The 21,474-nt window shown below is 47.0% G+C and overlaps 1 protein-coding gene across 1 annotated transcript in view; it reads right to left on the bottom strand.

Annotated features, from left to right (window-relative positions):
• EPG5 (ectopic P-granules autophagy protein 5 homolog) overlaps window positions 1–21,474 on the bottom strand; it is a 186,254-nt gene that overhangs the window by 120,167 nt on the left and 44,613 nt on the right. Inside the window, 5 exon segments of the mRNA XM_040336244.1 lie at window positions 3,401–3,541; window positions 6,146–6,384; window positions 11,435–11,554; window positions 15,434–15,598; window positions 16,872–17,012. Coding sequence (XP_040192178.1) covers window positions 3,401–3,541; window positions 6,146–6,384; window positions 11,435–11,554; window positions 15,434–15,598; window positions 16,872–17,012 — 806 coding nt within the window.

Genomic DNA, 21,474 nt, shown 5'->3' on the forward strand with positions numbered 1-21,474 from the left:
CTGGTAAAAGAGCTAATAAAGAAGACAGGGGAGGCCCCTCCGGAGCAGAAAAATAAAATATTTTAATACACTGTGTGGTTTATTTGTGTTTTTACCACTTTTCTTGCAGGTGAATGGGTAGGGGTACGATGTACCCCATACTCATTCACTTAGGGTGGGGGGCCGGTATCTGGGGGCCCCCTTATTAAAGGGGGCTCCCAGATTCCGATAAGCCTCCCGCCCGCATACCCCGACAACCAACGGCCAGGGTTGTCGGGAAGGGGCCCTGTCCTCATCAACATGGGGACAGGGTGCTCTGAGGTGGGGGGGCCGCAGTGCGCCCCCCTGCCCCAGAGCACCCAACCCCCCCATGTTGAGGGCATGCAGCCTGGTACGGCTCAGGAGGGGGGGGGGGGCGCTCGCTCGTCCCCACTCCCTTCCTGGCTGGCCGGGTAGCGTGCTTTGGATACGGGTCTGGTATGGATTGTAGGGGGACCCCCTACGCCGTTTTTTCGGCGTAGGGGGGCTCTCCTTACAACCCATAACAGACCTAAGGGCCCGGTATGCTCCTGAGGGGGGACCCATGCCGGATTTTTATTTAAAATCCGGCGGGGACTTCCCCTTCAGGATTCATAACAAACGCCGCACACGTGTAGAATTGGCGGGAATCCAAGTCGGATCTACCGTCGCTTCTATGACGCGCTTGCTGGGATGTGCTGTCACTATTCCAGTGAGTGCGATGTCGGCGAGATCTCGGCACCATGTCGCCGAGTATCAGCGCGACGCTGTCGTGCTAAAAGCACAATATCACAAACACCTACTGTAGGTCAACCAATAAAAAAATATACAATCACATATACACAAGCCTATACCCAACAGTTGATCCAGAGGAAGGCGAAAAACCCCAGCAAAGTATGATCCAATTTGCTACAGCAGGGGAAAAAATGTCCATCCTGATCCCCGAATGAACTTTACCTATAAATATTTCCCTGGGAAGGGAAAAAGGGGGTGCATCTGTAAGAGAATATAGCCGGGTGCTGGGGCTCCTGCACAGGAGTTACATCATCAGTAGTATTCCAAAGAGGAGTGATGGGAACATAGCATTTGACGGTGAGATGAGGGACATCCTTAAAGCGAAGTTCCATCCAAAAATGAAACTTCCACTTTAAGTCAAGGTGACCCCCTGACATGCCACATTTCGCATGTCATTTGTTTTAGGGGGGGGGGAGCCGAAACCCTATTTTTAGAGGGTTTCAGCTCCCACTTCCTCCCGGGGCAACCGGAAGGAAGTTCACCTCTCCCCCTCCCTCTCTGCAATCATCTGGGACACGTCACAGGTCCCAGATGATTGCCCGGCCAGTCACAGTGTGCAGCGCGGCTCGCGCAAACGCACAGTGCGTGCCCGGTCTGTGAAGCCACAGCAGGGCGCCACAGTAGTGATGCCAGCGCCGCTGAGGGTAGAAGAGTGGGGCTTCGTTCCCCCGCATCGCTGGACCCTGAGACAGGTAAGTGTCCGATTGTTAAAATTCAGCAGCTGCAGTATTTGTAGCTGCTGACTTAACAAAAAGTTTAAGTTGGAACTCCGCTTTAATCTGCCATCTCCATAAACAGGTAAATAGGCAGATGAATCTAATCTGAATTTAAATTGACCCAAAAAACATTTTAGCCAACCAAAAATTGGCTTCAGGTATGATGGTCCCTCTTGCTTCTGCCTTTAAAAAAGTCAAACTGACCCACCAAATCTTTGCCTCTAATGTAACATTTAGTCTAAACCATATTTTGAATAAAGTGTCAGTACTTTAGTCTGTAGTCTTTAGTCTTTAGTGTTGGATGCCTACCATAGAGATTTACGGCGAACCAGATGGTCGCCAAAGTCTCTATGATTGTTCGGAGGCCAGGCGCGATGTTATGACGTCACGCCCGGCCTCTGCATTAAAAAAAAACGCCGCCGCTTCGGCTGTGATCGTTTTTTTTTTTATTATTATTTCAGGCTTCCCAGCCTAGAGGTGAGATGTGAGGTCTTATTGACACCCCCCCCCCCCCCATATATTACTGTAAAGAGGACCTGTCATGCTTATTTCTATTACAAGGGATGTTTACATTTCTTGTAATAGGAATAAAAGTGATCACATTTTTTTTATTACGTGCCCCTGTCCCCTCGCACACAGAAGCGAACGCATACGCAAGTCCCGCCCACATATGAAAACGGTGTATAGTTCACACATGTGAGGTATCGATGCGGTCGTGCGACGTGACTCCCAAACAAAATTGGGGTCCTTTTTTCCCCACAAGTAGAGCTTTCTTTTGGTGGTATTTGATCACCTCTGCGGTTTTTATTTTTTGCGCTATAAACAAAAATAGAGCGACAATTTTGAAAAAAATTCAATATTTTTTACTTTTTGCTGTAATAAATATCCCCCAAAAATATATATATATAAAAAAAAATGTCCTCAGTTTAGGCCGATACGTATTCTTCTACCTATTTTTGGTTAAAAAAAAAAAAAATCGCAATAAGCGTTTATCGGTTGGTGTGCGCAAAATTTGAAGCGTTTACAAAAAAGGGGATAGTTTTATTGCATTTTTATTCATTTTTTTTTTTTTACTACTAATGGCGGCGATCAGTGATTTGTTTTCGTGACTGCGACATTATGGCGGATACTTCGGACAATTTTTACACATTTTTGGGACCATTGTCATTTTCACAGCAAAAATGCATTTAGAATGCATTGTTTACTGTGAAAATGACAGTTGCAGTTTGGGAGTTAACCACAAAGGGGGTGCTGAAGGGGTTAAGTGTGACCTCATTTGTGTTTCTAACTGTAGGGGGGTGTGGCTGTAGGTGTGACGTCATTGATTGTGATTCCCTATAAAAGGGAATACACGATCGATGACGCCGCCACAGTGAAGAACGGGGAAGCCGTGTTTACACACAGCTCTCCCCGTTCTTCAACTCCAAAGACCAATCGCGGGACTCCAGGGGCGATCGGGTCCGCGAGTCCCGCGGCCAAGGAGCTTCGGACCGGGTCGCATGCACGCGCCCGCGGTGCGCGCCCGTGACCCCACCGCTGGGCTTAAAGAGCCATGTATGTGGATGTGCCCAGCCGTGCCATTCTGCCGACGTATATCGTCGGTAGGGGGTCCTTAAGTGGTTAATTCATGAAACCTTTTTTTTTTTTTTTTTTTTTTTAAGCGTTTGAAAAATGATTGCGCAAATACCGTGCAAGATAAAAAGTTGCAATGACCGCCATTTTATTCCCTAGTGTGCTAAAAAAAAAACATATAATGTTTTCTAGCAAATAGAATATGATTTTTGCATGTAGGAGAGAAGTGCCAGAATAGGCCCGGTAAGGAAGTGGTTAAAAGAGTCTATCTAGTCCCTTTGAACACTTGTTTGTTCAGGATTAGAAGAGAGAAGACTCACAGTTCATTTTTCAGTAGATAGCTGGGACATGGGTAAAACATGGGCAGGATTTTATCCAGAATATGGACCACGGCACGCAGATGTCTCGCTTGCACCAAGTCCCCAAACATCATCACTCCTTCCGCGCAGAACTTGTCCACACTGTGGAGACAAAAGAAGTCAAACAAGATGGAAGACAAAGCCTAGATATGACCACACAGACATACAGAGGAAAACCTTTACTTCATAGTTTGACTTTTGATCCTCAAGCTGCTCTAAGATAAACATATATAACATTTTTCATAAATGAACCTGGGCAAGTAAAAACAATTAAGGCCCATTTGCACCACTGTGCTGCAGTAACACACGTTATGTACATTGGTGCACTGTGGTGCTGATCATTATGAATGGCATGCCAACGCACCTTAATGGGCAGTACCTCATGGCCCTTACACACGTTCCGAATATCGTACGAAAACTGTGGTCCGAGGAAGAATCATACGATAATCAGATCGTTAGTACAGAGCTTTTGAGAGCCATTATTCGATCGGACAAGCACGAAAAAATTTCCTCGTACGATACCAGATCGTGCGATTTTTGTTTAGTCTGTATAGTTGTACGAAAATACAATACAAATACACTACAACACATGACATCACTTCTGATTTTTTTTTTCTGTCGTACAAGAATTTTCGTTTATTTCAAATTTCCCGCGTCGTATCGTTGTTTTGAATCCTCAAAACAAGATACGACGGCATCTGGGTTAGATCCGTCAGGCGTACGTCTTCGTATCTAAGATGCAATTCTTCGGCGCCCGCTGGGTGGCATTCCCTTCGTTTTCCGCATCGAGTATGAAAATTAGCCATTTCCGACGATCCACGAACGTACGAGCGGCCGGCGCATTCCTTTACGTCGTCTCTAGTCGGCTTTTTTCGGCGTATAGTTAAAGCTGCTATTTTGTGGCGTACTCAATGTTAAGTATGGCCGTCGTTCCCGTGTATAATTTCTATTTTTTTTTTTTTTTGCGCAAGTCGTTCGTGAATCGGGATGGACGTAATTTACGTCCAGGTCAAAACCAATGACGTCCTTGCGACGTCATTTCGCCCAATGCACGGCGGGAAATTTAGTGACGGCGCATGCGCAGTTCGTTCGGTGCGGGGCGCGCTTCATTTAAATGAAACACGCCCCCTACCCGCCCAATCTGAATTCCGCGCCGTTACGCCGCTTGAGATACACTACGCCGCCGTAACTTACGGCGCAAAATCTTTATGGATTCGAACCAAAGCCAGGTTCGAATCTCAGATACGATGCGCCGGAGCAGATCTTTGTGGATCTGCCCCATAGCGTTTACAAAATAGGGCATAGTTTTATGGCATTTTTATAAAAAAAAATTTTTTTACTAGTAATGGCGGCGATCAGCGATTTTTATCGCCACTGCGACATTATGGCGGACACTTTTTGACACATTTTTGAGACCATTGGCATTTTTATAGCGATCAGTGATAAAAAAAATGCATTGATTACTATAAAAATGCCACTGGCAGGGAAGGGGTTAACATTAAGGGGTGAGGAAGGGGTTAAGTATGTTCCCTGGGTGTGTTCTAACTGAAGGGGGGGGTGGACTGACTTGGGGAAATGACAAATCGCTGTTCATACATTGTATGAACAGGCGATAGGTCATTTCCCCCCCTGACAGGACCGGGAGCTGTGTGTTTACACACACAGCTCTCGGTCCTCGCTCTGTAACGTGCAAACGCAGGTGCCCGGCGGCAAAACGCCCGCCAGGCACACGCGCCGGGATCGGGAACAAGGGGGGCGTGCACGCGCCCCTATTGGCTGCTCGGCGAGATGACGTAATATTACGTGATCTCGCCCAGGAGAGCCGACCTGCCGTCGTAAAACTGTGGCGGCTGGTCGGCAAGCGGTTAAGGCAACTTATAGACTTGTAGCTAGATTCACATAGAGTTAGGTCGGCGTATCAGTAGATACGCCGACCTAACTCGGAATCTGCGCCGACCTAAGTTTAAGTGTATTCTCAAACAGAGATACACTTAAACCTATCTTAGGGTGCAATATTTAGGCTGGCCGCTAGGTGGCGCTTCCATTGCGGTCGGCGTAGAATATGTAAATCACTAGATACGCCTATTCACGAACGTACGCCCGGCCGACGCAGTACAGATACGTAAACGGCGTAACGCATTATCAGGCCTAAAGTTATTCCATCAAATAGTTGGAATAGTAATGTTAAAGTATGGCCGCCGTTCCCGCGTCGAAATTCGAAAATGTTACGTTGTTTGCGTAAGTCGTCCGTGAATAGGGATTTACGTCATTTACGTCCACGTCGAAACCAATAGGCCCATACGTTGCCGCAATGCACACTGGGATATGTAGGCGGACGGCGCATGCGCCGTTCCAAAAAAACGTCAATCAGGTCAGGTCAAGCTCCATTAACATAAAACATGCCCCCTCAGCTAAATTTGAATTAGGCGCCATTACGCCCGCCCGATTTACGCTACGCCGCCATAACTTAGCAGGCAAGTACTTTGTGAATCATGTACTTGCCTCGCTAACTTACGGCGGCGTAGTGTAAACACGATACGCTACGCCGCGGCAAAGTTAGGACACCCTCTCTGAATCTAGCTATTGGACAGTCTGTCTGGAGCTTGGTTTTCTATGGGGGGGGGTCTGGAAGTCAAAGAAAACTTGTTTGGATAAAAAAAATAAGAGAATACAAAAATGAACAGACACTGGACTAAGCGAACTCACGTGTGCCCAGCCGAGGCCGCTGCCAGAGCAATGTAACAGCCAATGGGGACGCTGGATTTCACGGCCTTCAGAACGGGATGTAGTACATTCGCTTCCGTCAGATCCGGCACAGCATCGCACAGCTGCTCGGGACGATCGTTCCTGTGTAACTTAAGTCTCAAGACCAAATCCCAGGCCCACTGGTTAAAGGAGGCTTCCGGGGTCTGTCCTGTCCGGACGATGCTGGCCAGGTAAGAAACCTAAATGGAAAAGCATACAATTCCTGGAGTAAATTTGGTGTGATATTCAACGATTAGATCGTAAGCTCCCAGTAGCAGGGCGCTCCTAACCCTCCTGTAGTGAACTGTATAGTTGCTGTATTGTCTCCCTTTATATTGTAAAGCGCTGTGCAAACTGTTGGTGCTATATAAAAATTTCAAGGAAAAACCATCACTTTATTTTTAAATAAAAGATTTTATAAATTCAGAGGGCCAGATTCTCGTAGATTTGAGGCGGGCGTAGCGTAAGCCATTTACACTACGCCGCCCCAACTTACAGGAGCAAGTGTTGTATTCCCCAAACACTTGCTCCGTAGTTTGGGGCGGCGTAGTGTAATTGGCCCGGCGTGTCCTCCAGTTCTCGGCGGAAAACGTCAATGACGCCGACGTGTGCGTCATTGACGTAAAGTCGTATTCAAGAACGACTTCGTAAAAACGACGTACCCGACAGGAAAAGACGACGCGGACCCGACGCCATACTTAACATGGCATACGTGGGACTGGCGTAAGGTTACCCCTCATATAGCAGGGGTAACCTTACGCAAACGACGTAAGCGACGCGATTTCGTTCGGGAATCGGCGTATCAGGCTCATTTGCATAAACAAATGAGACCTGAACGTAAACGCCACCTAGCGGCCAGCGACGAATTACATTTAAGATCCGACAGTGTAAGTGACTTACACTAGTCGGATCCTAGCCTAAATCCGGCGTATATTGTTTTGTGAATACAAAACAATGATACGCCGGCGGGAAATTCGATTTACGCCGGTGTATCAGTAGATACACCGGCGTAACTTGTTTGAGAATATGGCCCAGAAAGCCTAATGTTATGACACCCAACGCTGTATCCTGGCCTAGGCCAACAAGGCCCAGGCCTAGAGCAGCACTTTGCAGGGGGGGGGGGGGGGGGCAGCACGGAAAGAGTGCCCGCCGGCTTGCGCTACACTGTTAGTGTAGCGCCAATCTTTTGGGGCAGACTGGGCAGAGAGGCAAATTAGTCTAGTGCCCCCATAAAGCGGCCACTCTGCTTCCAGTATGCAGGCGGCCAGCATTCCACAACTGTGGGGGTGCATCTAATTTTGACTGTCCCATCATCCTGGACTACAAACCTTCCTCACTACCTTCCTCACTGTGCTATATGTTTTCTGCTGCACCATTGGCATGGTTATATCTTCTTAGTCCTCCCCATAAAATTATCAGAAATGTTGTGTCCAACGTAGAACTATAGGCAACACTTTTTTATTTTATGTTGGATAGTGTAAGGAAGGGTTATAGCCCCTGTTTGTTTATTTTTTACCATCCCTGTCCCATTGCAGAGATTTCCCTTCACTTCCTGCCCCATAGCCAAACAGGAAGTGAGAGGAAATCTATGCAAATTAACCACTTAAGGACCGCCTCCTGCACATTTACGTCGGCAGAATGGCACGGCTGGGCACAAGCACGTACAGATACGTCCTATGCTTGTACCCAGCCGTGGGTCGCGGGCGTGCGCCCTGCCCGTGACCCGGTCGGAAGCTCCGGGACCCTCGGACCCGATCGCCGCTGGAGTCCCGCGATCGCTCCCCGGAGGGGAGAGCTGTATGTAAACACGGCTTCCCCGTGGCGGCGTCATCAATCGTGTGATCCCTTTTATAGGAATACACAATCGATGACGTCACACCTACAGCCACACCCCCTACAGTTGTAAACACACATGAGGTCACACATAACCCCATCAGCGCCCCCTTGTGGTTAACTCCCAAACTGCAATTGTCATTTTCACAGTAAACAATGCATTTTAAATGTGTCAAAATTGTCCGAAGTGTCCGCCATAATGTCGCAGTCACGAAAAAAAAACGCTGATCGTCGCCATTAGTAGTAAAAAAAAAAAGAATAAAAAAAAATGCAAAACAAAACTATCCCCTATTTTGTAAACGCTATGAATTTTGCGCAAATCAACCGATAAATGCTTATTGCAATTTTTTTTACCAAAAATATGTAGAAGAATACGTATCGGCCTAAACTGAGGAAAAACATTTTTTATATATGTTTTTGGGGGATATTTATTATAGCAAAAAGTAAAAAATATTGCATTTTTTTCAAAATTGTCGCTCTATTTTTGTTTATAGCGCAAAAAATAAAAACCGCAGAGGTGATCAAATACCACCAAAAGAAAGCTCTATTTGTGGGGAAAAAAGGACGCCAATTTTGTTTGGGAGCCACGTCGCACGAGCGCGCAATTGTCTGTTAAAGCGACGCAGTGCCGAATCGCAAAACCTGGCCGGGTCCTTTAGCTGCCTAAAGGTCCGGGTCTTAAGTGGTTAAGGGACTCCAATGCCCCCCCCCCACACACACACACAATAGTCCATGCCAGGATGATGCAAATGCCTCCATCTTGTATCTACCTGCCTGTGAATAGGCAGGTAGGAAAACTTTATTGCACAAAAGACACTGTGGGGGAAATTTGCTATGACTGGTGCACAAAGAATCTGGTGCAGTTGTGTATAGTAAAAGTAAAAGTAAAAAGTTGTCTTGTGTGTTTTATTTTTAGTTTGTCCTTGTCCCCAGACTATCTCGTCTATTTGTGATGTTTGGTGTAGAATTTTTTGCTTACTTTTTAACGATTGGTCTGTTTTTTCAATAAAAAAAATTTGATTCAACTGTTTAATTTTTGGTTATTATTTCCCTGGGCTCTCCTGTGTGGCACTTGGCACTGTGCCCTCTTTCTGACACAGTGCACATTTTTACATATTAATATTATTATTATACAGGATTTATTTAGCGCCAACAGTTTGCGCAGCGCTTTACAACATTAGGGAAGACAGTACAGTTACAATACAATTCAATACAGGAGGGATTAGAGGGCCCTGCTTGTTAGAGCTTACAGTCTAGAACAGGGCTCGACAAAGTCAGGGCGCCAGGTCGCAATTGCGACAAGAAATTGTGACCTGGTGCCCGCCGGTAATTGAGGCCGCGGCTTTGCGGCCTACAAGGCCGCAGCCTCAGTTGCTGGTCATCGCGCGGCGGGGGAGGTGGAGGCACACGGAGGCACAGTAGCGGCCCCGCGACGGCCAGTAATTGAGGCCGCGGCTTTGTGGCCTGGTGAAGTGCCAAGCTTCTTTCTGTGACCTGCGCCATCTGGTGGTGGCCATTGGCATTACAAGTAAAACAGCAGTTCTAATATGTAATTTTTCACTGCCATCTCCTTCCCTCTAATTAGAACCCCCAAACATTATATATATTTTTTATTCCAACACCCTAGAGAATAAAATGGCGATCGTTGCACTACTTTCTGTCACGCCATATTTGCGCAGCGGCCTTACAAGCGCACTTTTTTTTGGGAAAAAATACACTTTTTTTAATTTAAAAATAAGACAACAGTAAAGTCAGCCCAATTTTTTTTTATATTGTGAAAGATAATGTTACGCCGAATAAATTGATACCCAACATGTCACGCTTCAAAATTGCGTCCGCTCGTGGAATGCCGACAAACTTTTACCCTTTAAAATCTCCATAGGCGACGTTTAAAAAATTCTACAGGTTGCATGTTTTGAGTTACAGAGGAGGTCTAGGGCTAGAATTATTGCTCTCGCTCTAACGATCGCGGCGATACCTCACGTGGGGTTTGAATACCGTTTACATATGCCGGCGCTACTCACGTATGTGTTCGCTTCTGTGCGCAAGCTCGTCGGGACGGGGCGCGTTTTCTGGCTCCTAACTTTTTTAGCTGGCTCCTAGATTCCAAGCAAATTTGTCAAACCCTGGTCTAGAAGGGAGGGGTCTTAGCCACTGAGTGCCACTTGATTTGAGTGTGCGGATAAATACCTGGCGGGACCATGGTGTACCTTACTTTATTGGTTTCCTTTCCATCCCCTTTGTTATAGCAGATGTGCATAGTAACCAATCGGCTTCTAAGTTGTATTGCCAAAGCATAACTGAACAAACTGAAGCTATAAGCTGATTGGTTACAATGCACAGCTACACCGGACTCTGTGCGCACCAGTTTCTTCCACAAAAAAAAAAAAAGCCTGCCGGTTATAATTTTTTTTTACACTTTTAACCATTTATGGACCAGCTCACAGCGATATACGTCTGCACTTTGAAGAGGGACATCTTTGTTATGACAGCAGCTAGAGGCCATAACAAAGATATCCTCTCCTTCAGTGAGCGGTCTTCTTTCAGATAAAAGTGGTCTCTGCAGCAGATTTGCCACAAGATCACTTTTATCAGCAGCAGGAGTAGAATGTATTATAACCGCCATTTTATTCTCTAGGGTATTAGGAAAAAATATATATATAATGTTTGGGGGTTCGAAGTACCGTATTTATCGGGCTATAACGCGCCCTGGCGTATAGCGTGCACCCCCAAACTTGAAGGAAGATTCCTGCAAAAAAATAAATAATACTTACAGTCTGGATGCCCCTCGTCGGTGTCTTGCCCGGCGTCCTTCTGCGGCGATCCCCGCTTCCCGCGCTGTGTTCGAACCATTTCACCGACATATACCGAGCGGAGTACACTCGGGTATAGTTGGACGGGCTCGGCTCCTCTCGCGTAAACGACGTACAGGACGCACACGACGTGACCGCGAGAGGAGCCGAGCCTGCCCGACTATACCCGACTATACCCGAGTGTACTGCGCTCAAAAAAGGGCAAAAAAGTGTGCGGTATACGCCGATAAATACGGTAATTTTCTAGCAAAAAAAAATAATTGTTTTAACTTGTAAACACCAAATCTCATAAAGAGGCTCGGTCCTGGTTAATATTTTCTAACCGCACAAAACCCCATGCAACGAAAACCATTGCTAAACGCAGTGTGTGAATGGGGGGGCCATAGGAAAGCATTGTGGGAGTTTAGGTGCGGTAGATAACTTCATCTATCCACAGCTAAAAGCTGAATTCTATCCACCGTGTGAAAGGGGCTTCAAGTATTTTCTATAGCTGTATAACAAACTTCAGGATGTCCAAAAGGTGTTGTAGGACAGTCATACTCAGGGCAGCAGACACATCCAGAGATAACCAAAGAGAGAAAGTTCTTAATTTAGATCAACCAACCTGTTTAATACTCTCTGAGATGATTCCAGTGTATGGCTTGTCCGAGATAAACTTCTGATAAGCCTCCAGAACCATCAGCGCCACCTCTATATGTACAGTGTGATCCAGGAAGAGAGTTTCCTGTGTGGGGAAACAAATCGCATCCAATGTCATAACCTCATCGCAAAGGACATTATTCACATTTTTAAAGGGGAACTCCAGGACGCACCGTTGTCGCCCTACTTGCTCCAATCCCATGAACCCCCCCCACCGACAGTATTATAAAATATAAAAAAAATGATATATACAGCAATACCTCAGATTGCGAGTAACACGGTTAAAAAGCGTTATATTTGGATCATATAAAGATGCATTCAAACAAGGTGAAAATTTTAACAAATACCGTATTTATCTTCATATAACGTGCCCCGGCGTATATCGCGCACCCCCAACCTGTAAGGGAAATTTCAGAAAAAAAAAGAAAATACTCAGTTTAAATGCCCCTCGTTGGTGTCTCGCCCGGCGTCCATCGGCGGCCTTGTCCGGTGCGACAACCGTCTGCGGCCCTGGTGGTGTCCTCCCCGCTTCTCCTGCGCTGTTTCCGAGTCGATCCCCGCTTCCTGCGCTGTGTTTGAAAGCAACTGCCGACATATACAGAGCGCAGTACACTTGGCCAGGCTTGGCTCCCCTCGCGGTGCCGCACAGGGCGTGACCGCGAAGGGGAGCCGAGCCTGGCCGAGTGTACTGCGCTCGGTATATGTCGGCGGCGGCGTTCAAACACAGCGCGGGAAGCGGGGTTTGGCGTATATGGCGCACCCGCGATTTTCCCCTTATTTTAAGGGAAAAGAAGTGCGCGGTATACGCGGATAAATACGGTATATGACAAAAAATAAAAAACAAATGCATTAAATCCACTGGTCAATGGATCCAGTATTGCAGTACGTCAAAAAATCCATAAACAGTAAAGTTCATCAATATATAAATTGCCATGCCCAATAAGAGTGTCCATCCATCTCCTTAAAGTGGTTGTTAACCCACTATATACAATTCACACCATCGACTCTGTTTAATAATGTAATCTTCCCCTGCAGCTATATACCTGATTTCAGAGCAACGCTCACGTGACCGGACGCTTCTCTCCTCTCTCGGCCTGACAACTGCTGCGGGCGGGGCTGAGAATCCTCCGCTGATGTCAGTCAGGAGGGGAGGAGGAGAAGGACAGTCGGTCACGGGAGCGCCGAGCAGCGCTCTGAAATCAGGTATATAGCTGCATTATAAGACACGGGCAGATTACATTATTAAACAGAGTCGATGGTGTGGATTGTATATACTGGCTTAAACACCACTTTAAGGAGATGGATGGGCATGGTAGTTTATACACTGATGAACTTTTTGTTTATGGATTTTTTTACATAATACTGGATCCATCGACAGTGGATTTAAAGCGGAGCTCCACCCTAAAGTGGAACACCCGCTGATCGGATCCCTCCCCACCTCCGGTGTCACATTTGACACCTTTCAGGGGGGGTGCAGATACCTGTCTAAAGACAGGTATTTGCACCCACTCCCGGCTACAGTCTGCGGGCAGGACGTCACCTACCGTGCCCCCCCCCCCCCGTTGTGTTCTGAGAACACTCGGCTCCCAGAGCACAGCGGGAGTCAATCAGCAGGCGCAGGGCGACTCGCGCATGCGCCGTAGGGAACCGGGCAGTGAAGCTGGAGCGCCTCACTTCCTGGTTCCCTCATCGAGGATGGCGGGGGGGGCAGCAGAGTGATAAGCAGTATTTGTAGCTGCTGACTTTTAATTTTTTTTTTTTTTTTTCAGCGGACATCCGCTTTAATGCACTCGTTTTTTGTCATACATTTGTTAAGAATTTCACATTGTATGTTTGAACACATCTTTATAGGATCCAAATGGTGTGTAAAGTATAACACATTTAGACAGTCATATGCTTGATTGCAGCATTATCGCTATATTCATTTGTTTATCCACCAAGGGTATAGAAGTTTTGACACTTGTTTTCTGGCAGCGCACTTCATTCTTATTTTTTTGTTTTTAAAAAACAAACATGTCATACTTACCTCCTCTGTGCAGTTGGTTTTGCACAGAGTGGCCCGATCCTCTTCTTCTGGAGTCTCTCATTGGCGCTCCTGGCTCCTCCTGTTCTCGAGTGCCCCATTGGAGAGCCGCTCTCCCTGGGGCGACTTGTGCGGGCACGCTCCCCTGTCCTGCTGCTGCATCCATTGACACAGACAGCAGGACTCGTCTCTGCCCTCGGCTTCTGCGTCATTGGATTTGATTGACAGCAGCGGGAGCCAATGGCTGCGCTATCAATCTATCCAATCAGGACCCGAGACTCCCGCTGGAGCGGGTGTGCTCCTTCCCGGTGCAGGAATTATCAGGCTCAGGTAAGTAAAAGGGGGGCTCTAGGGGGCTGGTGCACTAAAAGAGTTTTTTCTCTTCAATGCATAGAATGGTTTACAACCCCTTTAACCACTTAACGACCGCCGCATGTACATATACGTCCACAGAATTGCACGTACAGGCAGATGGGCGTACCCGTACGTCCCTGCCTAGACATGGGTCGGGGGTCCGATCGGGACCCCCCCCCGGTACATGCGGCGGTCGGAAACCCGCGGGGAGCGATCCGGGACGAGGGCGCGTCTATTCGTTTCTAGCCGCCCCCTCGCGATCGCTCGGCATCCCCGTGCTTCACTGTGGCGGCTGCATCGATCGAGTGATCCCTTTTGTAGGGAGACTCGATCGATGACGTCAGACCTACAGCCACACCCCCCTACAGTTGTAAACACACACTAGGTGAACCCTAACTCCTACAGCGCCCCCTGTGGTTAACTCCCAAACTGCAATTGTCATTTTCACAGTAAACAATGCATTTTTATAGCATTTTTTGCTGTGAAAATGACAATGGTCCCAAAAATGTGTCAAAATTGTCCGAAGTGTCCGCTATAATGTCGCAGTCACGAAAAAAAAAAATCGCTGATCGCCGCCATTAGTAGTAAAAAAAATAATAATAATAAAATGCAATAAAACTATCCCCTATTTTGTAAACGCTATAAATTTGGCGCAAACCAACCGATAAACGCTTATTGCGATTTTTTTTACCAAAAATAGGTAGAAGAATACGTATCGGCCTAAACTGAGGAAAAAAAATATTTTTTATATATTTTTGGGGGATATTTATTATAGAAAAAAGTAAAAAATATTGATTTTTTTTTTAAATTGTCGCTCTATTTATGTTTATAGCGCAAAAAATAAAAACCGCAGAGGTGATCAAATACCACCAAAAGAAAGCTCTATTTGTGGGGAAAAAAGGACGCCAATTTTGTTTGGGAGCCACGTCACACGACCGCACAATTATCTGTTAAAGCGACGAAGTGCCGAAACGCAAAACCTGGCCGGGTCCTTTAGCTGCTTAAAGGTCCGGGTCTTAAGTGGTTAAGGGAGAAATTGAGGTTTGTAAATCACTAAACCAACATACTCGTCTCTATACTGCAGCATCGTTGTGATGCTGCAGCTATCCAAACGTCAACTCTAAGCCGGAGAACTGAATAATCACTGACTGCTGACCGCTTAGTTCTCAGTCTGCTGTAAGTCACCGCTCTCCGCTCTGCTCACTGGAGCGCTGGGGCAGGGGAGGGAGTAGGCGCAGGTTTCGGGCTCTTAGCTTTTTGAGAGTAAGCTGTCAATTAGGCAGCTGTGTGGATTCCGACTCAAATTGTAATGCAACTTCCAAAGCCTAGAGCGGTTCTGCCACGCCAGCTGATAGCGGGCAATAACTCCCCATCGGCTAATTCTGGATCACAGGAGAACAAAAGAAAATGCAGTCCTGTGACCCACAAGAGAAGCTTGGCAGTCCAGCGATTCTCCACTCCACCCATCCAACTGCAGGGACCAGTTTGGAGAGGACACTCTTCTTACTGGTCTCAATAAGGTGGGCGGAGTTTCATGTAAATACTCCCATTAAAAAGATCTTAATGTCTTGGCTCCTGTTTTCATACCGAGTCACTAGTGCCCCAGTTGAGGCCCTCCAGGATGATACAAGCCAGTTTGTTCTCCACTTCCGAGAGGTTGTAGTTGAGCAGCCAATTCCTGATGACGCCGATTTCTGCGGCGCTCGGCTTCCAGCAGTGTAAAGGCAATTCTTTAAAGAAGTACAATGAAACCTAATAAGAGGAACAGCAACACAAGTGACATTTTAGGATCCTTTTTAGACAAAATGTACAAAGAAAAAGGGAGAATGCCATTGCCGACATGTAGGCAAGACACAGAAAAAGTTTTAAAATTGACCTCTAAATTAATTGACCTTCAACGTAATACCAATTATAAACGCTATATTTATTCCTGACATATAAGATATATTTTTTTACGCCACAATGTTTACAAGTAGGTCATAATTGCCGTACTACCTATAGAGTTTAGACAGGCTTTAACAATAGAACTATATACCGTATATACTTGAGTATAAGCCGAGTATATTACATACACTTTTTTGTGCTGAAAATGCCCCCCTCGGCTTATACTCGAGTCACCTTTTTGCGCCCAATCTCCCGAATTTTAATCCATCAAAAAGATTTTGATCGTGACGCAATGGATGCGACCGTCGGAAGCCTCTCGGAAGACTGTCAATCAACATAGGAACGCCCAGTCCCGCAGCCCATACCCGGAAGCGGCGGAGAGGATGCATCTCGTAAACGGTAAGTACGGATCATATTTTAAAACATCTAGCCGATTCCCCTAGACAAAACGAGCAGGAATCTAAGGCCCCGTACACACGACCAAACATGTATGCTGAAACTGGTCCGCGGGCCAGTTTCAGCAGACATGTTTGGTCGTGTGTGGGCGCGAGCGGGCCGAATTCCAGCAAACATTTGCCCGCCGGGCCTTTTCCCAGCGGACAAATATTCCTGGACGTGTTTTAAAACCGTCCGCTGGAATCCTGCCCGCTCGGACATTTCTTTCGGAAACTGGTGACGCGCATTATGTGCCGGGGGTGAAGCTTTTGTCATAAGTCAATCACTTAGTCTCTGAATAGGAACGCCCACTCCCGCAGGATTCACAACCCGGAAGCCGGGGGGGGAAAATACCTATACTACGGTATGTAAACTGAAAAAAAAAAACCAGTATACTGTACATGTCGGCAGTATGCTGGATTGAATGGTATATACTTGTTTTTAGGGTGAACCTCCACTTTAACCTTAAACTACCAAGAGGGTTCTTTACTGTAAGAGCGGCAAGGATGTGGAATTCCCTTCCACAGGCGGTGGTCTCAGCAGGGAGCATCGATGGTTTAAAAAAACTATTAGATAAGCATCTGAATGACCACAACATACAGGAATGTACAATCTAATACTGACATATAATCACACATAGGTTGGACTTGTGTCTTTTTTCAACCTCAACTACTATGCAACATTAAAAATAAATAAAAAATCCCACCATTCCCACTTTATCGATGGTCTCTTGGACACGTTCCAGGATAATGGATATGAGGTCACTGTGTGCAGCAGTAATAGAGGCTAGAAGCTCACGTCCCACTTTGGAATAAGCCTCTCTTGTAGACAGACTCACATAGGATACCTGGGAAGAGAAGACAGAATTACGATTTTCCAGGAGAATGCTCGTAATCCAAAGCACTCGCATATCAAAGCAAGCATATACAGTAAGTGCGCTTAAAGCGATGTTTTTGTTTCTTTAAACCTGCAAGGTAAAGCCACAATGTGATAGTATGCATCGCATACCAACGCATTATGTGAAACGTACCTGAAAACGAAGCCCTCCAGCAGCGCGCTGCCACCTCCCCCATCTTCACCCGGTCTTCCTTTTCGGGAGCCGGATTCATCGTATCTATCCGGCCGGCGTAACGTATCTTAGATACGTTACGCCGCTGTAACTTTGGGCGCAAGTTCCGTATTCAGAAAGAACTTGCGCCCTAAGTTACGGCGGCGTAACGTATGTGTAAGCCAGCCTAATTCAAATGGGGATGTTGGGGGCGTGTTTTATTTAAATTTGCTTTGACCCCGCTTATTTGAAAAAAAAATTTAACGGCGCATGCGCCGTTCGTGAAAAAATCCCAGTGCGCATGCTCGAAAATTCGCCGCAAAACATCATTGCTTTTGACGTGAACGTAAATTACGTCCAGCCCTTAATCGCGAACGACTTACGCAAACGACGTAAAATTTCAAAACTCGGCGCGGGAACGACGGCCATACTCAACATTAGCTACGCCTCATATAGAAGGGGTAACTATATGCCGAAAAAAGCCTAACGTAAACGACGTAAAAAAATGCGCTGGCTGAACGTACGTTTCTGAATCGCCGTATCTACCTAATTAGCATATTCCTTGCGTAAACATACGGAAGCGCCACCTAGCGGCCAGCCTGAAAATGCAGCCTAAGACACTTACGCTGGTCGGATCTTAGGGATATCTATGCGTAACCTGATTCTATGAATCAGGCGCATAGATACGACCCTTCCGAACTCAGAGATACGACGGCGTATCAGGAGATACGCCGTCGTATCTCTTTTCTGAATCTGGCCCCGGGTGTGTGGATAATCGGAGGTGCCGCTTATGGCACAGGAACGCTGAAGGAACGGCCCGGGTGACATCACCAGCTGCCATATATAGTAAATATCTCCTAAGTTGCGCACGTTTAGGAGATATTCACAGTACATATAGGAAAACGTCATTATAGGCTTACCTATAGGTAAAAGGTCAGAGATGGGAGATTACTCCCACTTTAAAGCAGGCCTTGCACGTCATGCATAGAATGTATATGTGCCTCCCTCGTCTCTCCTTCCTCCCTGTTGCTGAAAGGCAAGCTATGGTCCAGATTCTCAAAGGGCTTACGACGGCGCAACGCCATGTACGCCGTCGCAAGTCCTAATCTGGGCCGTCGTATCTATGCGCCTGATTCTTAGAATCAATTACGCATAGAGAACCATTAGATCAGACAGGAATAAGGCTCTTACGCTGTCGGATCTTAAACACATTTTTTTTTTTTCGCCGCTAGGTGTCGCCTCCGTCGTTTTCCCCGTCGAGTATGCAAATTAGCAAAATACGCGAATTCCCGAACGTACGCGCGGTTGACGCAGTGAAGTTACGACGTTTACGTTAGATTTGCGACGCGTAAAGTTGCCCCTGCTATATGAGGGGCAACCAATGTTAAGTATGGCTGTCGTTCCCACGTCGAAATGTAAAAATTTACATTGTTTGCGTAAGTCGTCCGTGAATGGGACTGGACGCCCTTTACGTTCACGTCGAAACCAATGACGTCCTTGCGACGTCATTTGGAGCAATGCACCCTGGGATATTTTCAGGACGCCGCATGCACAGTACGTTCGGCGGGGGAACGCGCCTAATTTAAAATGCTCCACGCCCCCTACCCGGCTAATTTGAATTAGGCGGGCTTGCGCCAGGTGATTTACGCTACGCCGCCGCAACTTTACAGTCAAGTTCTTTGTGAATAAAGCACTTGCCTGTAAAACTTGCGGCGGCGTAACGTAAACCAGATACGTTACGCCCGCACAGTTTTACGCCCAGATACGAGAATCTGGGCCAATAAGTATAAACAAAAATTTTGATTTTTAAACTCATGTTTGCTCTGACTTCCATGGTACAAGGGGTGATGCCATCATCCTGCCACCAAGATCCCGGAGAATGCTGAGTACTCCCAAGATTTGCTAACTGAACTGCAGCACAGTGCTGGGAGCATGTTCTCCCCAAGATATGAGCTACTCAACACTTCTTGGGATCTTGTCAGAATGAGGACGACTAGGCACCTAAAGAGGTGCTTTTATATGCTTTAAAATTAGCATTTTAGGAAATTAACACATTTAAAAAAGTGGGTTTTGCACTTTAAAGTGGTTCAAAACCCTTACAAACCACTTTTCGGCACATGTGCAATGAAGTAACGGCATGCGTGGGAGTGACGTCATTGCGGCTCCAGCCAATCACAGCGCTGGAGCCCGCGATACCCAGAAATAACTCCAGGAGACATGTCGCCGGGCAGAGCAGTGTGTCGGGACCGCTGCAGGGGCTCTGATCTAAGGTGAGTATTTCATAATGAGCTGGTATGCTATGCATACTAGCTCATTATGCCTTTGTCTTGCAGTTTTTTTTTGGGTGGGGGGGGGTTTACAACTACTTAAAGTGGGGGGAATTCAGCTTTAACCACTTCCATACCGGGCATTTTAACCCCCTTCCTGCCCAGACCAATTTTTAGTTTTTCAGCGCTGTCGCACTTTGAATGACAATGGCGCGGTCGTGCGGCGTGGCTCCCAAACAAAGTTGACGCCCTTTTCCCCCACAAATAGAGATTTCTTTTGGTGGTATTTGATCACCTGTGCAATTTTTGCGCTATAAACAAAAGAAGACGACAATTTTGAAAAAAACACTATGGCCCGGATTCACAGACATCGGCGCATATTTATGCCGCCGTAGCATATCTCTTTTACGCTACGCCGGCGCAGCGCACAGAGGCAAGCACTGGATTCACAAAGCACTTGCTCCCACTCGCTCTTAAAGATACGCTGGGTTTCCTCGGCGTAAGCCAGTGTAGGAGGAAGTGGGCGTGAGCCATGCTAATGAGGCGTGACCCCATGCAAATGATGGGCCAAGCGCCATAGAAGTACTTAATATGAACGGCGCATGCGCCGTCCCGTGGCCGCATCCCAGTGCGCATGCTCAGAATCCCCTTATATATGGGGAATAACTTTACGCCGGACGTACGACTTACGCAAACCGCGTATATTATGTGACGGGCGCAACTACGTTTGTGAATCGGCGTATCTCCCTCATTTGCATATGTGCATAGAAAATCAATGGGAGCGGCAAATGCGCCCGGCGTAAATATGCGCCCACGATACGGCGGCGTAGGCAAGTTACGTAGGTCGGATGAAGCCTATTTTCAGGCGTATCTAGTTTTGTGGGCATGGCGCACAGATACGACGGGGCATAGTTGCACTTACGTCGGCGTAAGTGCTTTGTGAATCCGGGCCAATATCTTTTACTTTTTGATTTAATGAATATCATAATTTGTGATTTTTATTGTGACCGTGACATTGCGGCGGGCATATCGGACACTTGACACATTTTTTGGGACCATTCACATTTTATACAGCGATTAGTGCTATAAAACTGCACGGATTACTGTGTAAATGTGACTGGCAGGGAAGTGGTTAACACTAGGGGGCGCTGAAGGGGTTAATATGTTCCCTAAAGTGTGTTCTAACTGTAGGGGGGAGAGAGACTCACAAGGGGAGGAGACCGATGTGTGTTCCTCTGTACTGGGAACACACATCGGTCTCCTCACCGCTGACAGGACACACACAGATCCATGGCCCTGCCGTGATTGCGGGCAATCGCGGGTGCCCGGCGGACATCGCGGCTGTCGGGCACGTGCACCGGGCTCCGAGCAATGCGGCGGGGGCGCGTGCGCCTGCCCCCTAGCCACCCGGGAAGGCAAGGACGTCATATGACGTCCATCCTGAGGGAGGGTTCCCGCCGACGTCATTTTACAATGACTCGGTAGGGAAAGTGTTAAAATCGATCCTTGCACTTAGTCACAGAGCAGCCATACTATGAATTAAGCCCAAGGAGTTCCATGTCATATCCTGATCTAATCTCGATTATTTATATCCGACAGGTTTATGGCTCTCCCAGAGCATACACTGAAGCCCTGTACACACGGGCCAGAATCTCGTCAGGAAAACCCCTTGTTTTTGAAAGGCAAGAACGCAGTGATGTCATCATGTACGACGAGCATGCGCTCGTCAAATTCGATGCCGTCGCCGCCATCTTGCTGCACCCTACCTATGCCTAGGAAGTCAAAGTCATTTCGAGCATGCGCAGGTTTCCACGGCGACAGGCAAGTATACACACTCTCGGGTTTCACTGCCGAGAAAATAGAGAGCCGGTTCTCTATTTTGCTCGTCAAGATTTTAGGCAGTTTTCTTGACGAGAAACCTGAAAGCCTCGTACACACGCACGGTTTACTCAGCAAGAAAGCTCTGCCAGCAGTTTTTTTGCTGGTTCTTGCCA

The sequence above is a fragment of the Rana temporaria genome, chromosome 1 (assembly GCF_905171775.1).
Source record: "Rana temporaria chromosome 1, aRanTem1.1, whole genome shotgun sequence".
NCBI lineage: Eukaryota > Metazoa > Chordata > Amphibia > Anura > Ranidae > Rana > Rana temporaria.